Below are 20511 nucleotides of genomic sequence, written 5' to 3'. Positions count from 1 at the left end.
ACTCAGAGGCGCTGAGTTTGTGAATGAAAACCACATTTTACAGAGCCCTCCATCTCTCCAGAGGGAGAATTTTGCCTTTTGAATCTGAAAATAGAGATAAGGGTTTTTCTGCTCTAATTAAAGCTCCAAGGAGAAGGAAGAAGCATGCTCCTGATTTACCTGAGGAAATCAGTGAGAGTTTTTTCACTAAGATGGAATTTATTCCAACAAATTAAAATTAATAATACTTCAAATTTTGCAGAAAATCCTGAAATCTCAAGGCGTGATTCCAACCTCCACTCTTTTTGCTGTGGCTTGTTTTACATCATTATGCACAAACAGATTGGGATCTGGTCATGGGACATGCATTTGTGCACAGTTTCCCATCTCTAAAGCATAAGCTGATTCTTTTCAGGATGTGACATTACCTTTTAAAACATTATCATCCTAAAAAATAAAAACACAGACTGCATTTTCAAAAATGTCTTGGTGACATATTTTGTATCATAGAATCATAGAACTGTTAGAGTTGGAACGGACCTTAAAGATCCTTTAGTTCCAACACATCTGCCAAGGGCAGGGACAACTTTCACTAGGCGGGTTGCTCAGAGCTCCATCCAACATGACTTTGGAGAATTCTGGGGATGGGGCAAACACAACTTCATGGGTTAACCTGTTCCATGCCTCACAAATCTCAGAGTAAAGAATTTCTTTTCACTATCTAATCTAAACCTGCTTGTTTTCAGTTTAAAACCATTGCCCTTTGTCTCAGCACTAGATACCCTAGATGTAAAAAACCCCCTCCAGCTCTTTTGTAGGTTACATCAAGTGTTGGAAAGCTGGAACAAAATCTCCCTGTAACCTTCTCTTCTGCATCCTGAACAAGCCCGTGAATCTGCTGAAGAAGCACTCAGCTTCTGTTATTGATAAAATGTTAAACAGGATTGGCCCCAGTATTGAATCCTGGGGTACATCACTACTGACTTGTCTCCAACCAGACTTGTCTGGTGATTGCAGCCTTCGGGTCTGCCCATTCAGACAGGTTTCAATTTGCCTCACTGTGCAATTCTCTAACCTGTATTTTATCAGTTGTTCTGTGGGGATGTTATGCGATAGTGTCAAAAACCTTACTAAAGTCAAGTAAGACCACATGACCTCTTCAAAATTCTGAATTTTCAGATCAAAAGCAAATTTACACTTTCAAAAATTACTGTAAAGAAGCAAACAAAGAAGGGAATGAAAAATTTATGGAAGATCCAGGATTTGTCTTCAGCTATGTTTGTAATCAAGACAGCTCACTGTTTGCCTTATTGTTAGTGGCAAGGCCACATATATCTGCCTTTGGTAGTACCTTTTATAGAATGAGACCCAAAAGCATTTTTCTCCAAAGAAGCTTCATAATTCTTGATTAAATTTAGAATATGCAAGGAAAGCACCACAATCTGCATGCTGGCTGGCTGTCTTTGGTGGGACCAGACATGTTTTGAGGATGTCCACCTCCTTGGAATGCCTGTATTACACAGACCTCTATAGGGCCTGTATCTGATGATCACAGCTGTTGGACCTGTGTATGTGTTCACATCCTCAGTGGTAGATGCTTGGGGCCACAAAATATTCAAAGTTACTGCAGTTCAAGTAGCAACAACACTTCAGCTGGTCCAGAATGAATGTATTCTTAGTTATCAAGTTAAGGAGATGAAATCAGCTCACCATGAGAGCTAAATATTGTCATGTTATTGTGCCTTTGCTGAAGGTTAAGTGTGTGCACCAGCGACAATTACAATTACTCATTTGGTACATAACTCTAACCAGACTGTGATGCTGAGTCCAAAGGCATCTAGGAAGTTTTGATGCCTTTTGTAAGTTTATGTCATGTCAAAATACTAGATTTTGGTTACAGGTAACAGTTTTGTGCATGAATCACCAAGACAAAATTGGGAGGGGTGGCTGATGTATGAGATGATTATATGGTCACTCAAAGGTACCTGCATGAGCTTGAGAATTTTTCTGAGAGAAATCATGTGGAGTTCAACAAGAAAAAATGCAAAGCTCTACATTTGGGCAGTGAACATATTGCAGTGAACCAGTGCATGCTGGAGGCTGACTGGCTGGAACAGCTTTGCAGAGAAGAGTGTGGGAGTCCTGGCAGACAACAAACTGACCATGAGACAGATATCTCAGCAAAAGTGGCAAATAGACTCCTGGGCAACACTATGACAAGCACTGTCAGCATGCAGGGGGAGGTGATCTCTCTAAACACAACACCTGTGAGGCCACACCTGGAGTACAAAGTCTAGTTCTGGGCTCCCCAGTAGAAGAAAGGGATGGACTTACTGCACTATGTCCAGCAAAGGGCCAAAACTGTGATGAAGGTTTTGGAGCATCTCTCACATGAGGACAGCTAGGACAGCAGGGACTGTTCAGTCTGGAGAGGAGAATGCTCAGAATGACCTTAGTCATGTGTATAAACTGCTGATGGGTGGGAATGAGTATAGAGCTAGGTTCTCAGCAGTGGTGCCCAGAAACAAGACTTGAGACAATAGTCAAAAATTAAAAAACCCATGAAATCTAATCTGAACATGAAGACACTGCTTTAGCTAACCCTGTGTGTTGATTTGACATAGCCTGGATTTTTAGATAACAGGGGAGGGCCACAGGAATGGTTTCTGTGAGAAGTACCTAGAAGCTTCCACCATGCCCAAAAGAGGCAAACTCTGATGGCTCTGAAGATGGACATGCTGCCAGCACAATTAGAGAGGTTGGTGATAACATATTTAAGAAGAAAAGCAAAGTAGCATGTGCACAGTTTTCTCCAGTGGTGGCGATGAGCCGTGGCTGCTGCCATCTGGGAGGGGCTGGTAGGGGAAAAGGTGTTTTAAAGGTTTATTTTACTTTTCATTATCCTCCTCTGACTTTGTTAATAATAAATTTATCTCATACCTTTAAATTTGAACCTTGCTTGCCCTTAGAGCATTGTTCTCTCTCAACTCATGAGTCCTTATCTCAACTCATGAGCCCTTCGTTAATTTTCTCCCCCCTTCTCCTGTGCCCAATTATAATAGAAGATGGTGAGTGAACAACTCTTGTGGCTGTCTGGTGTTTAGTCAGTATCAAACCATTACACCCTGAATGGGCATTGGATTAGACAGTTTCAAGGGTTCCCTTCCAACCTCAATAATTCTATATGACTGTGTAAAAGAAGAAAAATTACGAGTATGCTTCATAATCATTCGCAGGTTTACTTGTTCAATTCAAACATGCATTTCTGTGCACTGGAAAGTTAACATACCTATTTTAAAAGAGGCAATATCTCATCAACATCCTGAGGACAGATATGGGTGAAAAGTGAAAATCATCATGTACAGACATTTGTGGTTCATTTGCAAAGCCCTACATAACCTTTTCAAAGTAGCTTCTGTTTTTATGTATTTTGTTTCCTTTCCCTTGCCTAAAATTCTAATATAGAAGTGTACAAAAAATATGCCCTTACTTGCTAAGGAAATTGGATGTGCCAAGGTCAGAATCAGAGCATCTTGTTCTCACTATGAGATGCTCTGATTCTGAACGTGGCACATCCAATCATACAGTCATTTCTGTATTTGACTGTAATCTGCAATCTGTAAAATACAAGCTTGTGTTAGTAGTTACAAGTGCAGTTCACTCACACTAGAACATTATCTATCAAGTAAGCACAGTAATTTTTAACAGGATGATTCTTGTTTCCCTTTTAAGTGCTGGACAGATAGATTTAAAAAACAATTAATTTCATTATTATTCTATTTCTGAAGACAGAAGCCCAACTTCACTCACAAAGAAAAGCTTGCTCAAAAAAAGAAATGTCTTTGTCTTATCTTGGCAGCTTTTCCTGGATGGCTGAATACAGACTAAGGTTCTCCTCACAGTTACACACTAACAATTGTTTTAACCTCCGTTCATTCCTTTGGACATAACCCTTGGCTATTTGTGGCATCATTTCTCACTCTGCCTTTGTCAGCTTTCCATTCTGGATCTTGCAGCTCTTGACATTATCCATTTCAATTCTAACACTGGATTCCTCTCACCCTACACTACAAGATATGAATATCTGGACATGAATATGTTCTCAAAACAGAGGTTTTGTGGAGATGAAAAGGGACCAATGTGTCTTGATTCACTGCAAGAAGCTGAAAGAAAATAGTCACAATCCTTGCACCCTCAGCAAAGACTTAAAGAATAAAGACAGGTTTACTTGGCTTTCCCTTTTTTGAAAAAAGTTATTTCTAAAGAAAGGCTGTTTGACATTCAGTTCTGTCTCCTTGCTTTGTGCTTTCTCCACCAAATCTTTCCAAAGTTTTCTCTGTGGATGAACTGTTAGCAAATTCTAGCATTCAGGGCAGGGATCCAGCCAACAGCTTGTTTGCTTTTCCCAGAAGATGGAAGCTTAGACTTCCCTCTTCTCTCTTCACTTCCTGGTCACACAGTCTCCCAAGCACTCACTTGGTTCAAAGGAATTTTCAGTTTTGGGGAAGTGGACTTGTAGAAGCATTCAGTGAATGCTAGAGCTCATGCAAAGTATCTCAGGGAAGTTTGCTGAGACCAAGGAAGTATAGGTAATGAAAGTCCTCTTTTTGTGACAGTAGGCTATGAGATCAGCTCTCCCTTCCTTGTGAAATGGCATCATGAGACTGTAATAGTTAACTCTATCTTAGAATATGGAGTTGCAGCTTTGGGCTTGCAATGTGCAACTGTTTAACCCACTTCTGAAAACAGGGAGAGAGAGATAAAAGAATCTATAGGTTTGCAAAGTTATTAGCACACAGTTCAATATAATGTCATAGATAATAATGCTAATCTTTCCAAATCCTTTCTCATTCTTATTAATAAAGAAAGAATTTAATCGAAAGGTATGAAATCTCTATTTCTTGGTATAGAGTTCCACCAAGTTATTAGGGGTTATTTCCATAATGGTAGTCCATCAAGCTAAGAGTACATTTTCAGTCATACCTGTGATCATACTTGATATGATTAATGGCAGAATGATGAGTTTGAGCATTCTCATCAGCAATTCCCCAGGAAATGCAAAGTAGACCTTATCCAAATTAGACAGATTGCCATATTCTCGTACCAGCACGCCAATCCCAATACCTAAAAAGGACATAAAAATGTTAGACAAATTAGATGTAGTTTACAATAGAGACATGTGAGACAAAGAGAAAAAATATCAGAACAAAAAGAGCAAGAAATAAACATATTTTCACAACTATGGTACAACTTCCAATGCAAATCAGATAAAATCATGTATTTCCTTTTCTAATGATAAGCAAAGTAATAACACATAATTCTGAAACAGGATGTCTTTAGGTATGTCTTTGGAAAAATCTGATTAGGTGCTCTGATTATCAGTCCAGTCCAGTACTGACTTTTACCCACCTTCACTAGTTCTAGAAGACCCATAACTAGCATTAAAAAAATCAATAGACTACATAAACACTACCAGACACTAAAGAGAGATGGTGACATAAATACTTCAGATAATTTCTATTGGTGAAAATAAGCCTACCCAGCAGCAACACTTTCAGTAATTGCTGCTCTACATAATTTGGAAAGAGTGTGACTGTAATCACTAAATTAATTTAATAACTTCCAGGAAACAGAATAACAAAAATTCACTCTGCTCATTTCACACTAATTTCATAGCACAACTGGCCTACAAATACCAGACTATAAATTCAATCAGCCATTGAGCCATGGTGCAAGGAACCTTTATACATCCTCTTATCTTTGGATTATATGAATTATCAGATAGTTCCCACATCTGAGACAAATCACAAATAAGAGTTCTACTGAATGAAAAAAAATCATGGGCCAAAATACAAAATTCTTCAGTTTGACAGGCAATACCTTTATTTTCCATGCCAATATGATTTTCAAATTAAAATTACTGTGACAGGAAATGTCTTGATCAGTGTCTGAAAAGCACTAGAACTGTTGTTTCACAAAGAAGCTTTGTAATACTTCAGTCCTGAATGAACGGAGCTCAAGAGATGTTTCTAACTGGATCAAATGAAAGAACAAGTCAGAACTGTTCATCATCAAAATCAAGCTAAATGAACATCAGAGCAGATTAAAAACCAAGCAGATTATGCTCCTGTTAATAGAGATGGAAAATGAACCAGGTAACCTTCCAAGAAAATGTGCTGCTCTAGTCAATGACTAAGATTTCTGATCTGTAATCTCTGCTGGTGAATATGGACAGTTTGAATTCCTTGGAGCAATCTAGAATCTTAACAGTCTTGAAGATATTTGCAATATTATGCAAATAACCTTGATTAAAGAATGATAAGACACAATGATATCTATTTCTAATCTAGGAACTGAATTAGATAGGTTGAAAAATATTTACTCTGCATTTTTAGATAAGCCCAAGCAAGATAAAATTCCATTTGTAAAATGGTCACATGAATTGAAATTAGTTGCTAAGGCTTTGATCCTGAAAACACTAGAGTAAATAGCTGAATCTAACCATACAGGTAATTTCTATGTCTTCAGACAATTCACACAACTTAAGGTAGACATTTGCTTAAATTGTAGCAAGACTGAATTGCATGTTTATGGCAAATTATGTAATGCCACTTTACTTTCAGCAGGTATGACTAGGACATGTTCTAACCATCTGCCTTTCATTCTATATGATGACTGCCATATTTGACCAGATGGAATTCTGATCATTGTATATTCAACAGGATTGCTAGCAGGTAGAAATATTCACCCTTGCTTTAGTTCTTGAGGGTTTTTTTCCCCCACTTCTTTAGATTTCACTACAAAAACTTCCCACATGCTCTCAAAATTATAGAAGGGTTTCCTTAATATTTTCCATCTATATACACTTACACCTGTTGTATTTGATTTTTTTTGTTAAGGATATTATTTATCTAACGACAATAGCTGAGAACAGAGTTTCAGCAATCTCTTGAAATTACATTATTGCTCTCAATTTCTTACTCATGTAATTTCTTTACAGGACAGAGCACTTATACCCATATTAACTTGTGCAGTATGCCAAACTACAGTAAAATGCAGCTACCTTTTAACTGCAGTTAGCATCTAGCATATACTGCTTGAATATATCATGGGAATATTAGAAATTTTATTTTGTAACAGTAACAAGAGAAGATTAGAAATTTAGCAGAATAATCATGCTGTTGTACAGGAAACAGACAGATATAGAACTTTTTGATCCTCATCTCAATAGCCAAGTTTAACTTGGAAATTTCTTCTGGGAACTATAACACACAAAAAGAAGTGTAGTTTAGCAAAAATACATTTCACATGGTAACCACTGCTTTTAACATCACATTGACTACAGTAGCCCTAAGTAGAGACAAAAAATGTTATAAAAATCTCAATTTCTCTAGATGAATACAATTGATAATTCCATTATTTCTGAAATTAAAATCAACAATTACTTTTAACAACCTTAAAACACATTATAGTCTTCAAAGCTGCTTCTATATATTAGGATTCCTTCTTTTTTATTTTTAATTTTAATTTTAATTTTTTTAAATTTATGGAATAAATTGCTTCTACTTTTTGAAGAGCGAAACATCACCTTTCCTACTTGCTCCCTTCATCTTTTTTGTTTCAACCACTCCACCTTTCTTCTCATCCATGATAAATTCGTTTTATTTCTTTTCTATCTCTTCTCTTTTCTTTTCCTTCTTGTTCACATGGCTAGGTTAGGTTATGATTTTTAGCACAAGAGCAATCCTTTACTTGCAACTCGATACATTCTCCTTAAGCTCCAGATTTCTGCAATATTGGGCAGATTTGAAGAATGGTGGTGGAATAAATGGTGCAATCCCATATCTTTAATTTAAATTTTTAAGGAAGATATAACTGTGCATAGTACAGCACATGCTGTATAGCATGGTGTCTATGTTTCCTCTCCCAGCCACCAAGAAAGCAAGTGAAAGGTGCCATCTGGATCCCTGAGATTGTGATGCACAATGAAGGCCACAGGACAATTCTCCTGTCTGAACCCAAATGAAACAACACATGCCCTAACTCTTTGCTACTATTCTCCCAGGTAGCACGTAAGGCTTTTTATAAGCTTGGTAACAGACAGAAAATTCTTCAAAGAAAGGGTGTAAATATAAATGAAGCAAGTGAGGAGTGAGGATGAGAAGAACAAGAGAAATAGAGGAGAAGAAAATAACTGAATATAATAATAAGCACAACAAGTGAAATCCATTGGCACCCAACTTTCAGGGAGTCCAGCTTAAAAAACTAGAGGGAATGCATGTTTCTTCTCTATAGGATGAGCTATTTTTCATTGTGTTACCCAGAAAAAGGGCAGCAGAAAGTGCTGCAAGGGGTTACCTAGCACCTGCAAACTCGCTCCACTATATGTAGCACTAGATTCTTTCTATCTGCCAAGCCTGAGGCTTTACAGGACCTAGGAGACGATGGCTGTGTGTAATAAGGTAGCAGAACCAGTCTTGCCTGTGTTTATATGTTCAGTGAGTCCACCACAGAAATTAGGTAAAATGTGTCTTGGGAGACCATTATGTTGAGGTTTCTGTCTACCTGCAAAAGAACTTCTGTGACATCTGGATATCTGCTGACCAGTAATTTATTGCAATCTGATCTACATCTGGAGTGTTTCTTTGCATATTGCTATTCTTTCTGAAATGTTATCTAAAAGGGTAAATACTTTGTATGGGAATGATTACAGGGCTACAACATTTTTCTTCAAGTACCTTGCTGCGGCTCATGACACAGATTTGGAAATGACTAAAAACCTACACACACTCTGTTCAAAACAGTGGCACAATCTCCAGGATCAGTTATACTAGCACACATGGTGTGAGTCACAGATTGTCCTAAAGCTATTGTAAACTTGTAAAAAGGTGCTGGCCATTCAGAAGCCCCAGCAAGCAACCCATCATGGAGACCATTTACAAATTTTCAGGAAGTGATAGTTAATCCCTGAAGCCTTTTTTGTGAGGTCAACAAAATCTTGAATTTGAAGACTCAGAAACCCTGAGTATCTGAATCTGTTCAGGATATGCAGCATGACATTACTGTACTTATTTGCTTTACGTCATTATTATTGTGGGTTAGTTGCTCTTCAGAACCTGATTACATCCCTAATAAGAATATGGTATGATAGAATGACCCTGTACTTTCTTTACCTTCACAGGCAGAACAACTCACAACTTAGAAACAGATAACCAAAGTCCACATATAGACATGCTTGCTTCTGTTTCTCACTGAAAGAGAATATAAAACAGAAAAAAAAAGTTCTATAACAGGAGGGACTCCCTCATGTTATTTATGTTAATGGATGAGAACACGGTTTGGAATGTACAGTTTCAATTGACAGGGAGTTCTCCATCAGTGTGCATGACACTGAAGAAACAGCATATCACCTTCACCTCCCACTGACTTTATTATTGAATGATCCTTAGGAATGAACCATAAAGGCAATGAGAAAAGGAATCCAGCATACATTTTTGTAGAACTAATAATCTGTTTTGTAAAATGACCTGTTCTGTAGCACATGTAGTGCTCTGAAAAAAAAACCCCAAACCTGTGGTATATATTTTTCCTGTTTTCTTAAAATTTCATAATATGGAAACTCCTCACTGAAGCAGAGTTAGTGACCTTGGCTAATGCTGATAGACAGAGTGGGAATTATAGGAATTTTGCTTTGACACAGCACTGAAATAAGGAAAAAAGTCACATTGTTCAAACCTGGTATTATTTAATTGTACTGTAGCAATATCTATTGTGCTATTAACTAAGTGATTGAGCTCTTCATAATTTCGCATTATATGCTGCACAGATGTGACAGACTAAATGACTTCTATAATTTTGGTGAGTCTTAACTGGATTAACCTCACAGCAATTGATTAATAGAACTGAAAAGGCTAGCAAAAAAAGTTGACTGAGTTGATTTCAAACACAATATGAACTATTCAATATAAACATGTCAAACTGCAGCACAGGCAGGCAGGAGTTCTGCAGTGTGATATATTCTCAGTTCTTTAGTAGTATTTTATAAACCAATTTTGTCTGCTCTCTCCATAGAGTTTCTCTTACCACCAGCTGTCTCTTAGTGCAAAGAAATACAGTGCCAACTATAGAACACTAAAAGAGAGTGTGGAAGAATATATTACAAAGGCTTATAAACATATTATTTCAGCTCTTTTTGCATTATTTTACATACTTTCTAATGTTACATATTTTACGGTTTTACACTCTACCTTCCAATAAACATACCGATGTTGATTGAAGAAGGAGGATTCTTGGAAAAACTGCAGGCAACCACTAAGGTATAAGAGCTTCAGGGGTATAATTACAAGGCAACTAATCTTAACTCTATCATTGCTTGTGTTAGCCAGACTACCAGCTTGCTTACAAAGACATGTGAAGAAAAGTTCTCTCAGAAATCTTCCAGAAGAAAGTTTCCATATCAGCTCTTGGTTTACTGAAAAATATTTAGTAGCAACGTATAAAAGAATGGCTTGTTCTGTGCCATGGTGAGGCCCCCTGATGCTCTTGATTATCCGTTAAGGGTGCAGTGGTTGTAAATTCCTCCACACAAGTAACACATTGTCATATGACTGCAGTGTGAGAAAAGTTCAGGTAGACAGTGAACTCCCTGTGATGGATCTTCAGGAATGAAGGCAAGGTGGAGTGTTGGCCAGAGGGGGAAAAATCAGCTTCTCCAGTGTGGGTGTACTCCCTTTACTCACAGTAGGTTTGAAGGCTACAGCAAATAGCAAACCCACATAATTCCTGCTACTTTCTGTGCTGAGGAAGCCTGGCTGATAACATAGGGCAGCCTGTAGCAGTCACCACTAACACGGAGCAGCCTCTCTGCTATGCAGCCCTGCAAAGGCTCACCTCATCCTTAGTCAAACCAAGGGCAGTTAGTTCACTCAGCCAGGAAAAGGGAAATAGTGGCTATTTTCCCATGATTATGTGACCACAGTTCTGCTGAGTCTGAACAAGTACTCTCCCCAAGCATGCAGAGGGCTAACCAGTTTGGTTATTTAACAATGTCTTCTATTGGACTCTGGATTTCCTCTCCTTTATCCAATGTAGGTGAATTGCACGTGCCCATATCTTCCAAATATTTTCCATGTGCAGATGCAACTTCCTTCAGAGAAAGCCAAGAAAAAAAAATATACAGCTGAAGGAAGAGGAAAAACATTTTGACTGTGCTTCATCTAGCTAGAACTCTTCTACAGAATCTACCACTGTAAAAATAAACTAAGTTGTACCAGAGATAAGATGTTTTCCTTCACAGTTTTCAACAGCTTTTTGATTTATTGTGTTTGTGAAGTACTGTGCTTATAACCTTAACATAACAAATTTATTTATTTTGTAAGCAAGGTCATATCTTAAATTGAAAAATCTGATGAAAAGGATAATTCTGTTCCAGCAGCTGCGCAACCCACATTTCTTCAAAAATTTGGATGTGTCCTTGTGAAACCACCTGTTTTTTTTGGGAAATACTGTGTGAAACTTATTAAGGTTTCAGGAAAAGAGAGTTCAGTGTTGAACACACATGAAGGAGGACTATAGTTAATTAAAAAATTAACATCCTACCTTTTGAGAGGAGATGAAAGTGCTTAGTTTGTCCACCATGGATGAAATATAGAAAATTTCTACTAGTGTTGGAGTAGAAATACTACTAGTGATGAAACAATATTTTAATTATTGGACGCACAGTGAAACAATACATTTATATTGGAAATTGTAAGGCTTTCAACCATCAGATTGAAGAATACAGCTTCCTAGGAGGATGTACAGCATCAAATAGCCTATCTAGCTTTAAGGTGGAGCACGGCATGTAACAGAATTTTATCTACAGTACCGTAACCCAAAGTAGCAGAGGCTAGATCTGATAAGCCAGGGGGTAGCCTTCTATCTCTATTCCTGTACTTTACAGTAAAATTGAAAGGTAACCTGACAACAGTAACTTGTCTTTCTTCCTTTGCAGACCTTTCTTATGATCCCTTTCAGATATCACTTCTAAAACCATCACTCTTCTCCTTCATTTCATCCATCTATGATGTGTGCGCCGTCTTTAATTATGCAGTCATCCAAACAAGTATAGGTCTTAGTGCTTCCACAATGTCTCCAAATCCACACAATTTATAAAGCAGTGCTTTTATTTAGACCCCTTTTCTCAGTTGTTTCAGAAATTCATGTCTCCCAGTTAAAGCATATGTTTTGCTTATATGGCCTCACACATTACAGTACCATGGGCACCATTACAATGCTACACAGAAAACCCAAGAATTTCACACCCTTCCTTGTAAAATCCCACTTATTTTCTGTTCTCTTTCCACAATGTTTTGCTTGCTATCCTGAAGCTGTATAAGCACCTTTGTACATGGATAGCCCAAGAGATATTAGCTCAGTAGAGTACCTCAGGAGAAATGCGTCTTTATTTTAAACCCCTAAAACACACAAGAAACTAAATGGTTGGAAGTGGTGTAAGAAAGGTGAAAGGCTAGTAACTGGGAATATCTGCCAGATTCTAACCCTTGTTATTGCTTCTTTGATGAGACAAAAGGACAGTAAACAGGACATTCTGTTCTAGCTCTCCTCTTGCTGGAAGAGCAATGGAATGATTGTGACTGAGATAAGCAGATTGAAAGGCAATTTAGTGGACACTAAAGATAGACAGATAGTAATATGCAGAAACTTTGCTATTTTGAAACTAATGAAGACATCAAAGCATTGAGAAATCAGATATATGACCCATAAAATTAGCTCAGATTAAGTAAGACCAGGTTGTTTGCCATTCCAAAAGCATGAAAGGACTAGAAAATGTGAAACACTAACTCAAATACAGCCCTGATCTTCAGATGTGACACAGATGTGTTCTCACTGCACAAGATAATATTGTGGGACTGTAAGTACAAATGTCTTGCAAAAATCCTATGGGATATTTGTAGGGAAAAAAAAAAAAAAAAAAAGACTTCTGAACAGTGCAACTGCTGTTTGTGAGTAGCCTCAACCTGAACATTATCTTTTTTGATGGAGCGTATAAGATGAAAGCGTCTTTATGCTTTGTTTCTAAAATGTAAATATAAAATAATTTTTAGCAATTACATTGTCATATCTTACCTTAAATAATATTGGGAAATTGGACACAGTAAATATTTTGTTGATACTAATATTAGTGTTCTTGCTTCAAATGTAAAAATAATACTGATAGACTTTGGTAGTCTGGGGACTTTGCAGAGTGTAAATTGACATTAGGCTCACCCTTTCCAAAGGCTTAAAAATTCAGCTCTAGTGATAGTTTCACTTCACTCTCATAAAGTGAAACCTAGAGACTGTGTTAAAACAAACAATAAAATGGGAAAACTTTACATGCCAGAAGAAGAAATAAAAGATGGGTTTTCTTTGCTTCAAAACAGTTCAAGAGAGGCATCATGCTTAACTTCAATTACCTTTGAATTCTTTCCTTGGCTGACTTCCTGGCTTAGAACATTTTTATCTTCAGTAGCATGTGAAACTCTTAGATGTAATTATTTGTCATTCCACATTTTACTTTCCATTGTTAAAATGAAATTCAGACATTTTCTCAGAATTGCTCTGTTTCATACATTTCTAAAGAGATCCCATCCTCTATCAAACTGTTGGCAAGTGTTACAGAGAAACACAGATAGAAGAATCATCACTGTCTACAGAGGCATAAAAAGTCACAAGTATCATCTATGCTGTTCTGAAGCGCAGCAAGAAGAAAGCAGTCTTCTTTTAAATTTCCATTATACCACAGTTGATTCAAGGTATCTGGTTTTCATTTTTATAAATTCCAAATTAATAAAATGCTACGCTTCAGAATTCAAGAAACTGAATGCTTGGCTTACAACTATTCTTGCCAGAAACAAAGCAATAATTATTTTTCTTTATTATATTCCCTTTATTCCCCAAGAACTTCTTTATTGCTGGTTTTTATAGTGTATTTCTAGAGAATATAAATCTGCTTCATTGTTTAGAACCTTACCACTGTATTGTGCAAGCAAGAAATGGTATGAAGACAGTCCCTAAACTAAGCAAAGAGGCTACTTTTTTGGTAAGAGTGCAAGGAGGGAGAAATGGAAAATGGTAAAACCTTACTTCATATGAAAAATGGGATTTTGCTATTTAAACTGATTTGCTAGAGACAGAAGCAACTTACTGTCAGAAAGAGTTAATAGGTTTTGGGGGTTTATAGGCTGCAGTCAACTTTTACAAAAATACCTCAGGAATATGGTGAGCTCCCTGGATTCGAGTGACCTTCTGCATATGGAAAGGCCATCAACAGAGCGATAGGTAACTAATTGTTTTGTTGTCTTCACCCCATGAGACAGTCATTCTTGTAAGAATGAACTGGTGGGCTTCCAGTAATGCAGAATTACTGCTATTAAAGACAGCTGTCAAGTCCCCTCATGTCTGATTACAGAGGGAGCACAGTCCTTCATTTAGCAGGTGTGAATGGACCTGACTTTCTAGAAACAAAGAAATATTCAACAAAGAAATATTCTTAAAGTGGATATTACTACTTAATATTATAACATAAAATAACATTAGAGAGAATAAAGGCATATAAACTGCTAGGGGGTATCATAAAACACAAACCAAAAGATTCAGTGGCTAGCGCACTTATCAAATCCTCGTAAATCATTATAGTGACAATACTCAAAGCTTCTGCAATGCTAGTGTTACAACAGGAACTATGAATACTTTAATCTCGCTCTCAAATGGAGGGAGAAAAGGAGGTCTAATGCCAGCCTGAATTTTTCAACAATGGAACTGCATAAGCAAAGCATCTGATCCTGCGGAGACTGAATAAATTCACCTCAGAGGTGGGAAAGTAAGGTGTTTAGACATGCTCCAGCCTCAATACCGGACCCTCGCCGTCTCTCTACTCCATCCCTGCATTACATCACCGCTCGCTGCAGCCCGCGTTTTTGCGCATTCTTTGTCCGCCCGGTGCCGGCTCTGCCGAGCCACCTCGGACAGCTCCCGCCGCCCCCGCACCGCCCGCCCGGCTCCCGGAGCTGGCAGGCTCATGTTCCGTGGCGTCTGCGTCTACAGCGTAAGGACCATGTACCTACGTGAAGGTAAGAACGATGGAGGAAGGTAATGGCAGAGCACAAAAATGTTTATCGCTGCCTCTCGCTGGGACTGCACTGCCACAACCCTGATGAACAAAGGGCTGAAGAAAGGACACCTGCCATTCGCAGTGTCCGGTGCCATTAGCTTCCTCCTTCTTTACCAGTCTCAATATTGCATTTCTCACATTTCCACAAGAACACCTGAACAATTTCAGTGTCCCACACATGTGCTGTTGAGAAAAGCCCAATCCCAAGTCACAGACAGGCTCAGAGGTATCTTTAGTTCTAGTTCTAGATATGTTTAGAAAGTGACAAACATTCCATTCAGCGATTACAAACAAAAAACCTACTTGCAAATTTAGGTAAATTGAATCCTTCAGAATAATATTTCCCAGACACAAAACTACTACCAAAAAAACCACCAAAAACAACCCCCCCCCCAAAAAAAAAACCCCAACCCCCCAAAACCCCAAACAAACCAACCAAAAAACTAATAGGTTTCAAAACTACCAGTATATAAAGAAATTGCAACTTGTGTGTAATTTCTGAGAATGCGAAATTATCTTGGCTCTTGTATAGCATGCTACTGCAACTCAGTGCCTTGGACCATATGTACATAAATCACCTACACTTTAATTTCCATGGTAAGAAAAAAGCTGTCATGCTGTAGAACTGCACAGTACTATAGGCTATCTGGCTATGATACACAGACTAATGAACAAGTATTTACACCTAATCAGTCTTTTACTTTAATGACTGGTTTGTCTGTGTTGCAGCAGTGGCCTTGGAGACACAGTGATGACAAAAAAGAAACACTCTATGAAAACCTGTGAAGTGTGACTTAAACTCTCCATATGCAATTGCCCTTTGGACACCTGTTTCAGGGTGAGTAATTTTCAGGAATATTTCTGGCTTATTTTGCCTTGATTGGAAAATCTGGAAACAATGTAACTTTATATAGAAAGGGCTGAAGAAGCACTTGAAGCAAATTGACTTGTCAACTACTTTTGTTAGGTCAGTTTCCTTGCGCTCAGTAAGGCAAACAGAATGAAAAGACACAAGATACCTCCTTTTGCAGGTATTTGTGTAAGGCTGTTGCTCTCCTGGTTACACATCTCTTCACATCAGCTTGGTGGCTTTGACTCTCTTCTAAGGCAAGGAAAATAACCACTTGCACCTCAAATTTTGTTTTCTTTGAATATACATTCAGGTGTTTTCACCCAAAAAACATGAATGACACTCCAGGTATTTTGTGTATAGATTTTAAATTACATATTGCCCGCCCCGCCCCCCACCATGAAAGAAATTTTTGTATTTTTGAAAATGGAAAGGACAGGAAAAGGGTTGAATGCTTAAGATACAGTATAAAATAATACTCTTGAAGGAAGAAGTATTTGGAATTCTGAAGGGTTTCTGTTTCTGTCTTTTTTTTGAGCCACACACAAGTAATCAGGAAAGCTTTTCAGCTTAGTAAGGATACTAGCAAAGATAAGCATATTTCAGTTGGATGCTGAACATGGCTCTGATGATGGTGAGCAAAAATCACGATTCCACATGATAGTGTAGGAATATCAGGTATTTTGCAAGGCAGCTGGACAGCTTTCACAGCATATTTTCACAGCTTGATGCATTTATTACTTCCATACACTTCTGAAAAGCCTATTTTCTTCTTTCAAAATGATGTGCCACTCTTCTGCTCATAAATGCTAAATTGTTCTTCCAAACTAACCAGATTAACAAATCACAGATCAATTTCCTAGGGTATATTAAAAAAAGAGTGAATATGTAAATTTAATTATGAAGGGTTTGTGGATTCTAGGTAAATTACAAACTTTCCTTATGCTGTAGTAAAACAATGATATATTATTTAACTCCATCTTTACAAGGGTTTCACCGTTCTTCTTGTGTATCTTACTTCACCCTTGAGAAATACTGGAAGTGCTGCAGATACACAGTTCCTTGAAAAAGGTAATTTGGTCCAAGGCTCACAGAATTAGTATGAAAACTCTCCTTGACAGAATTATAGAGCTCCCCTGAGTTATGGACTGTTAATTACAGTGTAGCACCAGAGAAACTGAAGGACACAGCAGGTGTTGGGAGCCTATCCTCTCACTGGGAATTGCTATTGGGTATTAGGGGAATTGGGGTCAATTGTCCCCACAGCTCCTGCACTATCATACATTGTGGTTCAGAGAAGTTTAATTTCAGAATGCTGCACCTGTAAAATCACATCACACTCTTTAATTTTAACTACAGACACTGAAGATAATAAGAGGGGAATATTTCTTAAGCTCTTCTGTAAATTGGAAGTAAATCAGCTCCTGGAAGAGTACCTGATGGGAGTATGTGGAAAAGCAATTGTACACATGCAAACACAGACACAAAAACACACTCCTCCAGTTGTCCAGTCAGATTTTCAATGCAACATGTTTATCTTTTGAATGAGGTGAGAAAAATCCAGAGATTTTTCAAATACTTAATGTACTGAAGAAAACATCCATGTATATGTAAGCACAGTTCTGATTACAGCTTATAAATAACAGGGAGGAATTCCAAAATAATAATTCTCTTCTGAACAAATTTGTACTGAAATAGGCATGGTCCAGCCAAAATGCAAATTAGCAGAAAAGTCACCTGAAAGAGACCCAGACAGCAAGTTAAGGAAGTATTTAGAGCACCACTTTTCCACAGAAGATAAAAAGTGAACAAGGCTTTCCAAATAATAACCAGGAGAAAATTAAATAAGGTGTGCAAATAGGGCCAATATTACGCCCTATGGAGAAATCTCTTAATCTAAGTAACTTGATGCATGTTCTTTGCCCTCTTTGACCACTTATCCTTCGTAAGATGGCATTCAATTCGTTTTTCCTTCAGAAATTTGTTGACGTACAGGGGATAAATCCTGCTATCTTTACAATGATGGTCCTGAAAACCTCTCTGAAATCTGGATAGCACTGCCAGACGTTTCACACCTGAAAACCTCTCCGAAAGCCGGGCGGCATCACCAAACTCCTCCAACTGCACCGCTCGCTTGGGCCACCAGAAGCTCCACAAAGCCACCTCCACGGCTCTCCAGCCCTGCAGCCTCCCTCGGCGGGGCTGCCACCTGCAGAGCAGCCTCAGCCGGGGGCCGCGTCCCCTCCGTGAGCTGCAGAGGCCGCCCGCAGCCCCCGGGCCGCGCCCGGGTCCCAGGGGGCACGGCCCGCCGTGGGGACCCGCGGGACGGAGGGCGGGGAGCCCCGCCGCCCGTGCGCCTCTCCGCACCGCGGTCTCACCCCGCCGATCACCGACCTTTGCCACGCGGGACGCGCGCAGAGCCCGCCCGGCCGCGAGGGCTCCGGCCCGGCCGCGAGGGCTCCGGGCCGGCCGCGAGGGCTCCGGGCCGGCCGGGAGGGCTCCGGGCCGGCCGCGAGGGCTCCGGGCCGGCCGCCAGGGCTCCGGGCCGGCCGCGAGGGCTCCGGGCCGGCCGCGAGGGCTCCGGGCCGGCCGCGAGGGCTCCGGGCCGGCCGCGAGGGCTCCGGGCCGGCCGGGAGGGCTCCTGCCCGGCCGCGAGGGCTCCGGGCCGGCCGGGAGGGCTCCGGCCCGGCCGCGAGGGCTCCGGGCCCCGCCGCCGCCCGGGGCTGCGAGCGCCGCGCCCGGCCCGCCCGCCGCCCCGCCGCACCGCCCCGCCACACCGCGGGCTGGTCTCCGCGGCCGCGGCGGTGCGGCGGAAGAGCAGCCGGCCGCCCTGGCCCGCCTTTCGGGTGGGTGGTTAGCACGGCCCCTCGGCCGCCGCGGGCCCCAGCCGGGCGCCGCGCCGCCCCTGCGCCCAGCCAGGCCGTGCCGTGCCGGCAAGGCCGGGCTCCCCGCCTGTCCCCGCGCTCACCCGCCAGCACCGCGGCCACCGTGCTCAGCAGCAGCCAGTTCTTCCTCACGAAGCTCGGGCAGAACAATCCCTTCTTGATCGCCTTCGCCATGGCGGGGGTCGGTGCGCGTCGCGTCGAGCCGAGCCGAGCCGAGCCGAGCCGAGCGGAGCCGAGCCGAGCCGAGCCGAGCCGAGCCGGGCCGGGCCGGGCCGCCTGCGTGCGCTGTGCGGGGCCGCGCGCTACCGCGGGAGGAGGCGGAGACGTGGCGCTTCACCTGGCAACAGGAGAGCCCGGCCCCGCCCGCCCCTCGCTCGGCCGGCCCACCTGCCCGCCAGCACCCCCGGCTCCTGCCGCGAGTATTGGAGGCAGCCGGTACGCAAGTGTCAGCTCCCCCCGGGAATTGACCCTGGTAGGCTTAAATACCAAAATAGCGAAGGAGCGTTTATTTCTTGTGCAACTCACTGGCATTGGTCTCCTTCTCCCTCCCCACCACAGCGTTGATTAAAGCATATATAATATTTGGACCCACTTCCCTGTGGGTCTGTGGTTCTCAGTATGTCTATAAACGCACTGATTTTGTTTGCAAACCCGTAGCTCAATGGTAAAAGCAAAAAACCAAACAGCTAAACCCATCCAAAATCTGCCATTGTGTTGCTGAATGACATGGAGAGAGCAGAATGAAAGTGTAACTTATTTAATTGCACTTGATATCATCCATTTCAAATCATACACTACTGAGGTTTACCTATTTCTATCTATAACAACTGGGTAACTAAGGCCTGAAGGATCAGCAAGAATGCAATTGAACGCTTGTCACTTTGCTCGTCGCATGAATCTGGCTGTGCTGTGTGACAGCCCGGAGAAAGAGACAAGTCAGGTCTTGCCAAGTCAGGTAAGAGCACTAAAATCCACCTGGGTGTGAAGCAAGAGCTGTTGTCAATCTCAAGTGTTAAAACCTGGACCTAGCTGCATAAATTCCTATAGAGACACCTAAAATTGTCCATATTTTTTCAGATGTGTAGAACAACTCCAATAATTTGTTTGCATCTGTCATCAGGAAAATTAAATTTAAAAAAAAATAAGAGGAAGCTCAGTGCTGGAAAGGAAACAGATAAGTAAATATCTATTAGTTTAATTAAGTCATAAAATGTGTCAGACCTCTTAAAAGGAAGGCTGGTATACTACCACATTACAAGCTACAACAAAGCAAAACAAAAATAATTAATATAAAGAAATGGTAAGAAACAAGATGACTATGGCTAGACTTTGTATGGAAATGTCACAAAGTATGAGTGGCACTAAAGAGATACACAAAGAAAAAGGCACACTGGTTTTCAGGGTGGGCAAGATCAGGCATACCTTGTGCAGAAGAGCTCTGACTTTGGATCTCATTGCCACGGGATATAATTTTTTTATTATTATTGTTTCCTCTCATATATACTTGGAGTCTCAGATGTTGCTTTCAGTAAGTCAAATGTCTGATCAGCCCTAGGAGGTGGTATATTGGTGTCTCTCTAGACAGTAAGAACAAAATGATTTGCAAGACATCTTCAGAATTTAGGCTTTCCCTTCATTTTCTC

At 40.5% G+C, this 20511-nt stretch overlaps 1 protein-coding gene and 1 long non-coding RNA gene across 3 annotated transcripts in view; both read right to left on the bottom strand.

Moving 5' to 3' along the window:
* The window catches only part of SLC1A1 (solute carrier family 1 member 1), a 48114-nt gene extending 28959 nt beyond the window's left edge, over positions 1-19155 (bottom strand). The window contains exons 1-2 of one of the 2 annotated variants that reach the window (XM_077790037.1): positions 18952-19155; positions 4963-5103 (exon numbers count right to left, since the gene is read on the bottom strand). In XM_077790037.1, the coding sequence (XP_077646163.1) occupies positions 4963-5103; positions 18952-19042 (232 nt within the window). In that variant the 5' untranslated portion in view covers positions 19043-19155. The remainder of the gene's footprint in view (positions 1-4962; positions 5104-18951) is intronic. The other variant, XM_021531720.3, reaches the window with a different exon arrangement.
* LOC144248176 (uncharacterized) lies at positions 17495-18234 on the bottom strand. Its single transcript, XR_013341555.1, has 2 exons — positions 18059-18234; positions 17495-17720 (listed from the first exon to the last, which is right to left on the bottom strand). It is a non-coding gene; the product is annotated as an uncharacterized LOC144248176 (long non-coding RNA).
* Positions 19156-20511: the final 1356 nt, after the last annotated feature.

Source organism: Lonchura striata, chromosome Z, assembly GCF_046129695.1.
Source record: "Lonchura striata isolate bLonStr1 chromosome Z, bLonStr1.mat, whole genome shotgun sequence".
NCBI lineage: Eukaryota > Metazoa > Chordata > Aves > Passeriformes > Estrildidae > Lonchura > Lonchura striata.
Note: the sequence above shows the minus strand (reverse complement) of the source record. Positions and strands in the feature narration are given on the sequence as shown.